The sequence below is a fragment of the Salvelinus namaycush genome, chromosome 19 (assembly GCF_016432855.1).
Source record: "Salvelinus namaycush isolate Seneca chromosome 19, SaNama_1.0, whole genome shotgun sequence".
Taxonomy (NCBI): domain Eukaryota; kingdom Metazoa; phylum Chordata; class Actinopteri; order Salmoniformes; family Salmonidae; genus Salvelinus; species Salvelinus namaycush.
Window position 1 is genome coordinate 6,098,926 of NC_052325.1, and position 14,911 is coordinate 6,113,836.

At 40.5% G+C, this 14,911-nt stretch overlaps 1 protein-coding gene across 3 annotated transcripts; it reads left to right on the forward strand.

Moving 5' to 3' along the window:
• Positions 1-290: 290 nt before the first annotated feature.
• LOC120064096 (guanylate-binding protein 1-like) lies at positions 291-14,503 on the forward strand. 3 transcript variants are annotated; one of them, XM_039014445.1, is made up of 10 exons: positions 291-405; positions 1,075-1,269; positions 4,870-4,997; positions 5,158-5,267; positions 5,818-6,014; positions 9,531-9,773; positions 9,854-10,170; positions 10,556-10,768; positions 10,930-11,032; positions 13,891-14,503. In XM_039014445.1, the coding sequence occupies exons 2-10, from the start codon at positions 1,098-1,100 to the stop codon at positions 14,337-14,339; spliced, it is 1,932 nt and encodes a 643-aa protein (XP_038870373.1). In that variant the 5' UTR covers positions 291-405; positions 1,075-1,097; the 3' UTR covers positions 14,340-14,503. The 3 variants fall into 3 exon arrangements, with proteins under 3 accessions (XP_038870373.1, XP_038870374.1, XP_038870376.1); XM_039014446.1 differs by having other exon boundaries at positions 9,890-10,170; XM_039014448.1 differs by lacking the exons at positions 291-405; positions 1,075-1,269 and adding an exon at positions 2,622-2,722.
• The last annotated feature ends 408 nt before the right edge of the window (positions 14,504-14,911 follow it).

A 14,911-nucleotide genomic window follows, 5' to 3' on the forward strand; every position in this document is an offset into this window, starting at 1 on the left:
CACCACCTGAAAAATCTGAATCAAAAATATATATTCATAATTAACTCATATATTTTGAGAGAAACTTTTTTCTCTCACAAAAAATAGTGCACTGTCTTTGCTTGTTCTGCATTAGTGAACCGATATAGCCGTCTGTAGCACGGACCAAAACATTTCTGCATCCCCCTTCCACAAACATTATCACAACAAAATTCCCCAATCAATACAAGGCACTTGGAATCTGGGGTAGTTTCCCACAGCAGTTCCTGTATTGATGGATCATTGTAGTACTTAGGTAATGATTAAGTTCCACCAGACAGCAGGTCATTTTCACTTTCAGTGTCTGCAGCCTTTAAATAGCCTGCTGCTTACTGCTTTTGCATCATTGCAGAGGATCCTTGACTGTCAGCGAAACTACGAGTATACGTGAGTATCAAGCCTGACTTTAACCTGAGTACTGATTTCCAAACCCACAGGTATTCATGGAGGAAAAAAATAATCTTCAAACTCTTCGCTGGCTGACTTAATCCTGACAAACTTGGCCAGTGGTGTGAAAAATTCTGATCGTTGTATAATTATGAAGAGACATTTATAAAAAGATCCATCCCAAGCATTCCTTCATGATCGGTATTCTTCAGAGTTCATCTATATCAGCTGCCCCACCCTGATTTGGCTGTAGAATTGTTCTCATGTCTTATTATCACTCTGGCAGACAAACACCAATAATAAACCTGTGTCAAATGATATACTAATAATGATCTTCAGTCTGGACCTTGATATTTTGGACCAGGCATGTTAGTGCTGGACTACAATACAAGCCTGTAGAACAAGTCACTACTGGACTGGAGCAGGAGATCCCTGCATTAGAATTTTGTCTTAAGATGCTGTCAAACTATTTACTATTTATTGTTACAGATCATTATTGGAATTTAAATGGTTTGTAAGTCGCTCTGGATAAGAGCGTCTGCTAAATGACTTAAATGTAAATGATGACAAAATGTGTTGTATTTTGCTATTGACATGACAAGGAATAGCATCATAGAGGTAAAATAAGTATTAATGATGATGAACTTGTATCAACCATTGACTTTGAAGCGATCTTGTGAAGCCACTTGACCATGGACTCCCCAATGTGCCTCGTTAAAAACGCCGATGGAGAGCTTTGCGTAGAACCTGAGGCCATCGACTACCTGATGGGACTGAAACAGCGAGTCGTAGTTGTGGCGGTGGTCGGGCTGTATCGCACCGGAAAGTCCTACCTCATGAACAAGCTGGCTCAGAAGAAAAGTGGTAAGAGACACAAATATATATTTCTTTACAAACAGGTTTGCACATCATCTGGTAACACTGTACATTAAGTTTCCCCTAAAACTCTGTAACTACACAATAATAAGTGTAGAAAGATAGTAGGAAAGATAGTAGAATAGAAGTTGTTGCAATATTTGTTCTTAAAAATGTGTATATATATATATATATATATATTATTTTTTTACTTTATTCATTTCCATGTTGTCTCTATGCACAAAAATGTGATTCCTTAAAACTTCTCTAGTGTATGTGGGATGTTCGTTCCACCTCGTCAACAGCCAGTGAAACTGCAGGGCGCCAAATTTAAAACAACAGAAATCCCATAATTTAAATTCCTCAAACATACATGTATTTTACACCATTTTAATACCCTAGTACTGGATTTCACTTTAAAATAAGTTGCTACATGATAATTACAAGGATATCCTGTGTAACTACGCTGTTCTTAAATTACACTTAAATTGGGGTCGATTTGGTGTCGATTGCATCTCTGATTCAGACGGGGTTGGGTTAAATAAGGAAGACACATTTCAGTTGAATGCATTCAGTTGTACAACTGACTAGGTATCCCCCTTCCCTTTCCATTGAGCCAGGTCATAACATATTAATAAACCTATTGAAAATAACCAGTAGTTAATGACAGAGGATGCCTTGTTACGATTGTTGTTACCAGGTCCTAGCCTTGGACCGGCACTGCGTAGTTACATGTAGCAACATGAGGAGTTATTACCATGGTAATACACAGGTGACGTTCCAACATGTAATTACAAATCACAATAGTTACATATGGGAACAATAAAATGTGTAATTACATCAAATAAATCATGAATAATTACACATGTGGAACTAAATAATCACTTTTCCTGACAAACATTTGGTGTTGATGGTAATTAAAGAAGTTGTAGTGGTAGTGGTCAGAGCCTTTTGGGGGCCCCAAATGTTTTTGGTGTTAAAATGCATTTCCTGCAATTCTACACATTTTGCCATGGGGTGGTGAGAAAGGTTTGCCATTTTAAAGCACATTTCCTGCGATTACACACATTTTGTCTTTATTTAACTAGGCAAGTCAGTTAAGAACAAACTCTTATTTTCAATGACGTCCTAGGAACAGTGGGTTAACTGCCTTGTTCAGGGGCAGAACGACAGATTTGTAATTTGTCAGCTCAGGGATTTGAACTTGCAACTTTTCAGTTACTAGCCCAATGCTCTAACCACAAGGCTACCCTGCCACCCCAAATGTGGCAGATAACATATAACAAAATCAACAGAAACCCCCTGGAGGTCAGGGTCCCTGAGCACATGCCCTGCTTGTCCGGTCGGTCATTTGGTGATGATTAAGCCTAGGGTTAGATAATTGTCTGGAATACCTTACCTAGCAATCTACAGTAAAAGCTGCCGTGGGCTAATTGAGTAAATGACGTGCAGTAACAAGAGGGTATGTGCTGATTCACCAACACATTTTGAAGTTTCACTTTGTGTATTCTACTTTTCTGACTCTCAATAGTAAGTTGAGACCCCGACTGAGCTACAAAAATATATATACAGTAGATATATATATACAGTAGATATAGAGTGAGCAAACAACGTATTGGTACACATTTTGTGTTTTGGCTCTGTACTCCAGCACTTTGGATTTGAAATTATACAATGAATATGAGGTTAAGCTGTAGACTGTCAGCTTTATTTTGAGGGTATTTTCATCCATACCAAGTGAACCGTTTAGAAATTACAGCACTTTTTGTACATAGTCCCCCTTTTTTTAGGGACCAAAAGTATTAGGACAGATTCATGTGTATTAAAGTAGGTTTAGTATTTGGTCCTATATTCCTGGAACACAATGATGATATCAACCTTGTGACTCTGCAAACTTGTTGGATCCATTTGCTGTTGGTTTTGGTTGTTTCAGATTATTTTGTGCCAAATGGAAATGAATGGTAAATAATGTGTTGTGTCATCTTGGACTCACTTTTATTGAAAATAAGAAAATAATGTTTCTAAACACGTCTCCATTAATGTGGATGCTACCATGATTACACAGAGTCCTGAATGAATCGTGAATAATAATGATTGAGAAAGTTAGACGCACAAATATCATACCCCCAAAAATTGATAACTTCCCCTGTTATTGTAATGGTGAGAAGTTAGCATGTCTTGGTGGTATGATATAAAATGCTAACCTCCCCTGTTATTGTAATGGTGAGAGGTTAGCATGTCTTGGAGGTATGATATAAAATGCTAAACTCCCCTGTTATTGTAATGGTGAGAGGTTAGCATGTCTTGATGGAATGATATAAAATGCTAACCTCCCCTGTTATTGTAATGGTGAGAGGTTAGCATGTCTTGGAGGTATGATATAAAATGCTAAACTCCCCTGTTATTGTAATAGTGAGAGGTTAGCATGTCTTGGGGGTATGATATAAAATGCTAACCTCCCCTGTTATTGTAATGGTGAGAGGGTAGCATGTCTTGGAGATATGATATAAAATGCTAACCTCCCCTGTTATTGTAATGGTGAGAGGTTAGCATGTCTTGGAGGTATGATATAAAATGCTAACCTCCCCTGTTATTGTAAAGGTGAGAGGTTAGCATGTCTTGGGGGTATGAACTTTCTCACTCATCATTATTCACGATTCATTCAGGACTATGCATAATCATGGTAGCATCCACATTGTGTTACCAAACATATACTATTCTTATTTACAACAAAAGTGACTCAAATATGACACAACATTATTTACCATTTATTTCTTAGTGAATTTTGTCCCAATACTTTTTGTCCCCTAAAATGGGGCAACTATCTCCCCCTACCCCCCTAGTTCTGGTCTGCAGTAGTTCTGGTCTGCACTAACTAACTCTGGTCTAGGGTTTTGCTAGTAGCTAGCTAGTTCTGGTCTGCAGTAGTTCTGGTACGCACTAACTAACTCTGGTCTAGGGCTTTGCTAGTAGTTAGCTAGTTCTGGTCTGCAGTAGTTCTGGTCTGCACTAACTAACTCTGGTCTAGGGCGTTGCTAGTAGTTAGCTATTTCTGGTCCGCACTAACTAACTCTGGTCTAAGGCTTAGCTAGGTTCTTCTTGCCATCTTTATGTAATACATGTACCACTAGCCACTTTAAACTATGCCACTTTATGTTTACATACCCTACAGTACTCATCTCATATGTATATACCGTACTCTATACCATCTACTGCATCTTGCCTATGCCGTTCTGTACCATCACTCATTCATATATCTTTATGTACATATTCTTTATCCCTTTACACTTGTGTGTATAAGGTAGTAGTTGTGGAATTGTTAGGTTAGATTACTTGTTGTTATTACTGCATTGTCGGAACTAGAAGCACAAGCATTTCGCTACACTCGCATTAACATCTGCTAACCATGTGTATGTGACTAATAAAATTTGATTTGATTTGATTTAGTAGTTAGCTAGTTCTGGTCCGTACTAACTAACTCTGGTCTAGGGCTTTGCTAGTAGCTAGCTAGTTCTGGTCTGCAGTAGCTTTGATCGAGCTCTGTAACAGTGTTATAGGCTGGTTTAATATTTATACTGTAAATGTCCTCAACAATCTATGTTGATATAGGTTTTGCCCTTGGAGCCACCATCCAGTCCAAGACTAAGGGTATCTGGATGTGGTGTGTCCCTCATCCTGAAAAAACAGACCACACCCTGGTGCTGCTGGATACAGAGGGACTGGGGGATGTGGAGAAGGTGGGGGGTCAAAGTTCAATCTCTTTACAATCCACATTACACATTCACATTCCTCTTAGATTACTAACCAAGCACAGTGAACACATATCTGCACACTCGTCATTTAAATGAGATGATTACTTAGTCAGAGATCCAATACATGTTGTGATACTTGTTTCAGGGGGATTCTAAGAATGATGCCTGGATCTTCTCCCTGGCCATTCTGTTAAGCAGTACTCTGGTCTACAACAGTCAAGGGACCATCAACAATGATGCTGTGGAGAAGCTTCAGTATCCTTTTGGGTCAACATTTGGCTCCATTCTGTGGCATCTTGTGGACATAATCTGTTGTGGTATTTGATATGATAGTTTGCTTGTTTGTTAGGCTTTTGACAGTCATCTCAGACATATTAGTGGTAGCCAGGCTAATTGTGATGGACATTTTCATGAATTTGTATGTATATTTTTATCATTATTTAATTGTAGGCTAGACCTAATCACTGATATGGTAGAGAATTTAAATGTTCATAATGTGCCAACTAAATAGTAATTTATTTCTCTGGAAACTGTAAAGGGCTTGAGAAATCTCAGGATGCCGGTTCCCAGGATTGATTCTTAGCTTTAGTGAACATGAAGAGCTGGTGTTGACTAAAAGCAATGTCTGTGACTTTCAAACAAATGACGTTACTGTGTCAGTTGAAATCTAAACTGAAAATTACTTGGTTTTTTTTGTTTTTTTTGTTTGTAATTTCCCTGAAATTCAAGCCCCTGTACTCAAACTGTTCATGACATTGACATGAGCTTTGGGAACTCCTGTATCAATCCTCAACCGGTCCTACAGATATGTTAACGAGCTGACAGAGATGATCAAGGTGAAGTCTTCCACTGACGATAAGGAGGAAGGAGAGGGCACCCAGTTTATGCAGTTCTTTCCTAATTTTGTGTGGACCGTCAGAGATTTCACTCTACAGCTCGAGATCGACGGCAGAGAAATCACTCCAGACCAGTATCTGGAGAATTCCCTGCAACTCAAGAAAGGTGAATGTCATTATTATAAACCAGGTAGTTTGAGATCTAGATGCTGATTGGTTCAAATAGCATTCCAGCTGTGTGTATATCAGACAATATACCACGGTATGATGCAAAGCGTAGCGTTATGACTATAACTACTGTTCCCTGAAGGAGTACAACATACTATGGGGAGTCACACTCTCGCGACTTCGGATGAAGGATCTACAATCATGCCTGATAAGGCCAATGAAATCCTGGGACTGGGAGAGATTCTTCCACCAATCTTGACAACTGTGTGTCTCAACATGGAGATGGGACACTTTTCATCTAACTCATATGTGGGAGACACAACACTTTTTACAACCGTGAACACTGTGGATCTCAGTTGAAAAACCTGTTCATGTGCCAAGGTTTGCCTAAAGTATTGCCCACTCTGGGTACACAGGCTCCAGCGATCAGTGATGAGCCTAGAGCCTCACTCGGTTTAGGCGGTAAGATGCCTTCCGGCAACCGGCTGGTACCCAGCACTGGAACGCATGCATTACAAATAGACCTAGGGAAAAAGCCTTATCATGGAGGTTACCCTACCGACAAGTCATAGCTACTGGCGAAAAAATACATTGTAACATAGCTGGGAATAGAACAGACAGCTGTTGTAACAGACCTAATTCCCAGGAATGAAAAGAGTTGAGCTGGAGACAGACAGCTCATTTGGGGGCTCATATGAACCACAGAGACTTTGTGTTGGATAATAGGGTGGTCGTGTCCAACCCTGCTCGTTCCCTCAACTCCGCTACCAGCAACTAATCACCTATAGAGACCATAACCTGTATCACGAGACACCAGAGACCATTGAGATCCAGGCAGGGAACAGCAATGAATCTCAGTAATGAGCCACCTATGGGGGAGGGGCGCCCCCTTGTGGACAAATACCCAACTTTTCACTCTCACTCTGGAGAGATTGATATAGCCCCTGAACCCCGTTGACACCGTGGAACGTGGGGTAACAAAGGGGGGGAACATTAAACAAGACAAGCTTCCAACATATGTAGTGCTTCCATGAGACTGTATAACCTGCTATACCTGTATAACCTAAGCTAGCATCTGTGACCGATGCAGTCTATTTAGAATAACCAAGTGACTTTACGCTACGTATTCTTAACAGGGCAGCTAACCCAGCAACTCCACCATGGGCAGGTAGGAATAGCTAGTTATATGCAGTGCTTGTTTAGCTAGCCCAGTCTCAAAAGTCCAGGTAGGAAACGGTTTACTGGGGTGGGACCGGACCGTTCAACATGTCTGGGAAGAGAGGCAAACGGTGCTTGACCGAGGCAGGCACAGGCAGCGGGGATACCCACCGAACCTGGCCACCCTCTCTCTTCGGGTAGCCTCATCCTAACTGGTGACAGGAGCGCACAGGAGCCAGGTGGCTGCGCAGGTAGGAACTCGCTTTGAGTCCCACAATCACACTGGCGTGATTCATTAACTTCAACCCCTTTAAAACATTGTGTGTTTGAGCTACATACTCCTTTTTTTGCATCAGATTCGTCTATTCCTTCTGTATCCACAGATACCAACCATTAACATGTGTAATTAATGGGGGCTGAGCTAGAGTGGAGTTTGTGTGACAAGGACGGATCCCGAAAACGGTTCTTCTCACAAAAAAAAGTCTAATGTCCAAAAAGTTTGAGCTACGGACCATTATGACCCCAATATGAAAAGCTTGGACACACAAACTTCTACATCTTCTACATAGAAGAAGACAGGAAATCCCAGGACAGTGTCTATAATACAGGAAGGGGTTCTTCTAGATAGAAGACAGGAAATCCCAGGACAGTGTCTATAATACAGGAAGGGGTTCTTCTAGATAGAAGATCATAGGAAATCCCAGAACATAGTATCTATAATACTGTAAGGGGTTCTTCTACATAGAAGATCATAGGAAATCCCAGGCCATAGTGTCTATAATACTGTCAGGTATTCTTCTACATAGAAGATCATAGGAAATCCCAGGACATAGTGTCTATAATACTGTACGGGGTTCTTCTACATAGAAGATCATAGTAAATCCCAGGTCATAGTGTCTATAATACTGTAATATGATCACATAGTTGCTGTCACAAACTCCAAACTCCACACAGTCGTCACTGAGTAGTTGGATATTAGTTTCCCACTGAGCAAACAATTTCTGGACTTAAAATTTTTTTTATGAAAATGCTGTTTATCAGGTTTCTGTTAAGTCGGACCGTATTTTTAACTTTTTTTACATTTGAAATAAATCTCACGAATGCAACTGTTTATGTCAAATTGTTGTTCTACATGTAGTCTGGTTGTCCTGAAAAGAGCGTGGTAAAACACTTCAATGTGATGATAAATATAAGATCAAGCAGATGAATGAAACAGAGGCGGTCGGTGACGTTGAAGATGAGGGAGGAAGATTCTTTTTTTTCATGAGCATGGCCTGATTTCTATTACAGCATATTGGATGACTGTCATTCATATTCCATTCACCCAGTTTAATTACTTCTTCGGGATCGGTGTCCCTTCCACGGGACAGTTGAGCTAACGTAGGCTAATGCGATTAACATGAGGTTGTAAGTAACAAGAGCATTTCCCAGGACATAGACATTTCTGATATTGGCAGAAAGCTTAAGAAATGTTTTTCAACAGAATCGGCGGAATGAATACACCCCTGATCACACGCAAACACTGTTCGTTTCATAGCAGCCACATACAAACGGCATGATCATTTTGCTCATTTTATATATATATTTACATATAAATATATAATTCCTTCGCGCGTCTACACGCTCTCCACCTGTCACCATTTTCCCTTCAGTTGTAGACTTCAGTGCACAACACATCAGCTGTCTGTGACCAGGCAAAAAAAAATCTAAGTCAAACCTTCATATCATAACTGCTAACTACTACACACATCTGCATCATTGTCACCATATTAGCTAACGTCATAGTCAACATAGCTAATAGAAGTAAGGTGTTACTAAACCCGCTACATTCATGCAATAACGTTACAGTTAACAGTCAGCAAGCAGTTTAGCAGTTAAACCGGTGGGCCCTGGTGGCAATAAATTACTAAAACCAAAAGCTTACCTTGGAAGAGTTTCAATGTTAGACTTTTCCAGCTAGGTAACATAGCATCCCTCGCTGTTTTAGCCGGTTGTTTGAGTAGGCTAAACTAGCTAGCTGCATTCACTAGCTAACTGAAAGTGGAAAAAATACAACAAAAAATACACTCTCCATCGCTTCTCCTTCATTTTTAAAGAAATTAATTAGTTAAAATCTGTTAAACTATTGTCTTTCTCTTTGAGTCAATTACTCATCACACTTCATACACTGCAGTGCTAGCTAGCTGTAGCTTATGCTTTCAATACTAGATTCATTCTCTGATCCTATGAATGGGTTGATAACATGTCAGTTCATGCTGTAAGAGCTCTGATAGGTTGGAGGAGAAAGGAGATATTATTGGGACGTCTAAGATCTGCTTGTAATATAAAAACTAGTAATGCCAATGTTATCTTTCAGGTACTAGTAAAAAGATCAATGACTACAACTTCCCGCGAGAGTGCATCCGGAACTTCTTCCCCTCACGCAAGTGTTTTGTGTTCCCCTCCCCTACAACTCCTGACAACATGCAACGACTGGACTCCATGGACGAGGCTGAGCTGTCTGAAAGATTCAGAGAGGTCGCAGATACTTTCTGCCGCTTCATTTTCCAGGAGAGCCGTACGAAGACTGTTATAGGGGGACACACATTGACCGGAGAGAGTGAGTCAGATATCTACCTACAGTACAGTATGTGAAAATTGATAAATATATTGAATTTTATTGTACCACTAAATATTTAGTGGCACATGTTTTTCCTCACACCTGTCTGATTGCAGTGCTGGGGCACTTGGTCACCACCTATGTGGAGACCATAGCCAAAGGCAATGTGCCTTGTCTGGAGAATGCTGTGTTGGCCATGGCTAAAATTGAGAACCAGGCTGCTGTGGATGAGGGCCTGGCGGTGTACCAGGAGGGAATGGAGGATGTGAAGGCCTTATTCCCGGTGGACATCAATCAGCTGTCAGAGAACCAGCTTTGCTCAGAGGCCCAGGCCAGACAGGCGTTTATGAAGCGATCCTTCAAAGACGAAAATGGGGAATTCTTGAAAGCTCTTGCGGTATGGATCATCATTCTAGATCTGTGCCTGGTTCACACAATGCATTTTTAACATCGTCAAGGCCGTTCAATAGAAAAATTATTGGTTAGTTTATGCAACAAAATGATAATCACCAGTAACAATAACACCAGTAGGACCCAAGGACACTAGGTGGAATATGACCAAGCAGTGCAATTCCTCAATCAATTAACTTCTAGAGACAAAAGAACACAACTGCGAAAATCATTGCTCAGATTAGATTTTTAATCTTGGAATAAAAATTACACTATATTGAATAAAAGCCTAATATAGATATGGAGCCAATATGTAACAATTTATCACTGTAGGAACACGGCATTCCGGGTTTCACATGCCTGAATCTGAAAATTCCCAATAAATCTTTCAGGAGGCCATTGGCAACCACAACGTCAACCTTTTCAAACAGAACAAGGATGCCTCTGAGAAGAAGTGCAAGGCCCTTCTGGAGAATCTGTCTGCTCTGATGGATCAGTGGGTGAAGAAGGGGACGTACACCACACCAGGAGGCTATGAGCTTTACTGCAATCACCATGACAACATAGTGGCACAGTACCGGGCCGAGCCCAACAAAGGAGTCAGGGTAAGAGCTAGAACCCAAACAACATCAACAATGTAGTGTATTAGAGAATCAAAACATCCATCATTAGTCAGTAATGATGACCAACATTTCAACAAATTTGTCACCTGGTTACAGTTTGAATCAAATTCAATGCAACAACCTATAAGGGCTGTTTTCTGCAGGCTGAGGAGGTTCTGGAGCAGTTCCTGAAGGGAAAGAGTGCAGAGTCCAACTCCATCCTGCAAGCTGACAAAAAAATGACTGAAAAAGAGAAGGAAATCCAAGGTAAGACACCTCAATCTTTTTTATTTCCAATTAAAAAATAATAATCAACTGTGTGAGGTTAATGTTCGGAAGACAAGACCAGTGGCAACGCCCTAATGCCAAGCCCCGCCCAAAAAGACAACTTTAAGTAATATGGAGTTAAAAGTTTTACTGGTGGCTGGCTAGAACATATAAATTATGACAGATTTTACAAATAAGCATTTTGCTACGATCTGTATTTTGAATGATATGATTTTATTTCCAGTCCCTTCAGAAAGTATTCCCACCCCTTGACTTTTTCAAACACAGATTCAACCATAAAGACCAGGGAGGTTTTCCAATGCCTCTGTAACCGATGTGAAATGGCTAGCTAGTTAGCGGTGGTGCGCGCTAATAGCGTTTCAATCGGTGACGGGTGACGTCACTCGCTTTGAGACCTTGAAGTGGTGGCTCCCCTTGCTCTGCAATGGGTAAAGATGCTTTGAGGGTGACTGTTGTTGATGTGTGCAGAGGGTCCCTGGTTTGCGCCCGGGTCGGGGCAAGGGGACGGACTAAAGTTATACTGTTACACCTCGCAAAGGTCACCTATTGGTAGATGGGTAAAAAGAATAAAAGCTGACGCTGAATATCCCTTTGAGCATGGTGAAGTTATTAATTACACTTTGGATGGAATACACCCAGTCTTTACAAAGATACAGGCGTCCTACTTATTAACTCAGTTGCCGTAGAGGAAGGAAACCACTCAGCGATTTCACTATTAGGTCAATGGTGACATTAAAACAGTTACAGAGTTTAATGGCTGTGATAGAAGAAAACTGAGGATGGAACAACAACATTGTAGTTACTTCACAATACTCACCTAATTGACAGAGTGAAAAGATGGAAGCCTGTACAGAACAAAACTATTCCAAAAGATGCATCCTGTTTGCAACAAGGCACTCAAGTAATACTGCAAAAAATGTGGCTAAGAAATTTACTTTTTGTTATGAATGCAAAGTGTTATGTTTGGGGTAAATCTAATAGAACTGTCACGTTCCTGACCTTATTTCCTTTGTTTAGTCTTTGTTTAGTTGTTCAGGACGTGAGATGGTTGGACATTCTATGTTTTGTGTTTCTATGTTGGGTTTGTTGTTTGGCCTAATATGGTTCTCAATCAGAGGCAGGTGTTTGTCATTGTCTCTCATTGGGAACCATATTAAGGTAGCCTGTTTTTCACTGTTGGTTTGTGGGTGATTGTTCCTGTTCATGTGTTCATGTGTTTTATGTTCTCTAGTTCAGGACTGTAGCTTCGTTGGTTTTTGTTTGTTTATTGTTTTGTTCGTATTTGAAGAACTATTCTAATAAATATGGATACATACCACGCTGCGCTTTGGTCCTCTCCTTCAACCGACGAAAGCCGTTACAATAACACATTGCTGAGTACCACTCTCCATATTTTCAAGCATAGTGGTGACTGCATCATGTTATGGGTATGCTTGTAATTGTTAAGGACTGGGGCCATTTTTGTATTTTTTTAAAAGTTTAAACATGTTGTTATTGTAGGTTAATGTTTGTAGGTAGGTGAGAGAAAAAACATATTTAATCAACAAAACAACAACATGTGGAATAAGTCAAGGGGTATGAATACTTTCTGGATGCACTGTCTACCAATCTGGTGCCCAACTAACTAGCGCCGTAGGGATATCCAAATTGAACCCAAATTTAACTCAGGCATTACGATCGGGTTGCGTGCAGCTGCACTCTGAATTGATGATTACTTGCATGCTGCCAGCAGGGGGCATGTGGGCAGGATTGATACAAACCCAACCTTCATTTACATTGTGATGCCGTCACGACCACAAATCTGTTTTGGGACTGACTTCATGACCAAAATGATCCTTTATACACTTTTTAGTACATTTTAATAGTAGAATAAATGTTGGACTCATATCGATTAACTAAATGAGAAGTCTGTTTTTTACAGGCAGTTGCTCTTTAAAATCAAGGGGAATAGACCAGACCCGAGCTATGAACCAGCTCACCACTGCAAAGCACTGAATAATCGCCCCTCTTCAAACATGCAATATGTGCTGTTGAGGGTAATTTACAGTGGAAATGAAATTGATTTACAAAGTAACTCAAAATGTGTTTGCCTGGTCCAGCAACGATCATCTCGCCCATTTGTTGTTTGATTAATTCTTAAAAGTACAAAACAGTCTATATAAAACAATTATTTTATCAAATATTGAATTCAGCCTTAGAAACGCATTAAATAACACACTCTTAAATGGCAAAAAAAGACAGTCAAAAATGAAATTGTAAGGAATACGGTTTTGAAATGTCTGTCCTAAATCTAGGAGATATAAGAAAGCTCGGGGGAAAAAATATATACTTTTTTTACAAATATTTAACCCTTTTTTTGTTGGCACAAAGCTACCTCCTTTTTAAACCGGTGCTGGGTTACCTTCAGATGAGTCCCGTGACACTTGTGGTAATAGAGCAAAACGGGGAACAAGATGTCCGTGAGAGTCTCCACTTTCTACAGAGTGGTCATATTAGTTTGTAGACCAAACCGCTCGGATACTACAGATGTTTTCATGAGAAGACCAATTTTCATGATGTCTCCCGGTCTGACAAACAGAGCAGTAGATCTGCCCCTTTCCACCGCAGATGCGGAAGGGTGACATAAATGGATGTGGTGGATTGAGACTCAGCTCAATGCAAAATAAATCTCTAGTTTAAATCTGCCAGATTTTAATGGGTATTTTTTTATTTTGTTACTTAGATTGACGCACCATTGCGCCAATAGACTCTAGAGGGTTTTAATGAGTGTGAATCTGTATGAGAAAATGAGTTGTCCAGTTTTCCTACTTATTTCTCGCTCTCCATGGCTCTTCCAGCTGAGAAGATGAAAACAGCTGAGCTGGAGCACGAGAAGGCAGCATTCAAGGAGCAACAGGCAGAGATGGAGCGCACCATTGAGAACAATCGCATTCGCCAGGAGAAGTACTTGAAGGAGAAGATGGAGAAGGAGAAGAAGCAAGAGCAGCAGGAGTTCAACAGGACCCTGGACCGCAGGATGCAGGAGCAGAAAGATCTCCTGGAGAAGGGCCATAAGGAGAAGGCTGAGCTGATGAGACAAGAGATCTTGGAGATTAAGAAGAATAATCAATTGGAAAGGGAAGCCAATGCCCAGAATCAGAAGGCTCTGCAGGAATTATTCAAGCAGCAGGCTGAGGGACAGAGTAGAGAGAGGGAAATGTTCATGAGGGACCTCAACAATAGATCACAGGCCCCCGCTCAAGTTGTTGAACGACTTGTTCCTCAACAGCCCTGTATCCTAATGTGATCCACTCCACCTTGAATTCCTGACTATGAAAAGTAAACTGATATTGAGTCTTGAAGCGTTGAAGTGTTTGTCTTCTGTAACCATCATTGTTTTTATCTGATCCTGCTGGTTATCTATGAAAGCTGATGTAACAAGGGCTTTATAAAATACAGTTGATTGATTGACCTCTTGTGAACCCTCCAAACCCTAAACAGTCCACACACAGATCGTGAGTATCTTTCAGATAAATGCTATAAACACATGACTGGGATCCTGATCTCGACCCCGAATCCGGCTTAGTCATCGTCTTTGTCGTTTTCTTGCACCAGCAAATTGAAGAATAACTAATTGTTTGTGATTAGAAAATGTATAAGAACAAGTACAAACTTCAGCACACAACATCCAGTGGGTAAGCACTCTGCCAATAAGGGAAAGGTTAGTTAGCACAACATAAAACAGTCTCACTTTCCAATTGTTTGATTTAGTAGCGTGAATCATTCCTGTTCACACCCAAGAGAAGAGCGGAATAATTGAAGGAATGATTCAGAGTTTATGAAAGCAATAAGGCACCTCAGGGGTTTGTGATATATGGC

Excerpts from the sequence above, each read along its gene's own strand:
- LOC120064096 (XM_039014445.1), top strand. The coding sequence starts at position 1,098 with ATGGACTCCCCAATGTGCCTCGTTAAAAACGCCGATGGAGAGCTTTGC. Across the intron at positions 5,268-5,817 it reads GATGCTGTGGAGAAGCTTCA|ATATGTTAACGAGCTGACAG; the intron begins GTATCCTTTTGG and ends CCGGTCCTACAG. Across the intron at positions 9,774-9,853 it reads ACACACATTGACCGGAGAGA|TGGCACATGTTTTTCCTCAC; the intron begins GTGAGTCAGATA and ends CTAAATATTTAG.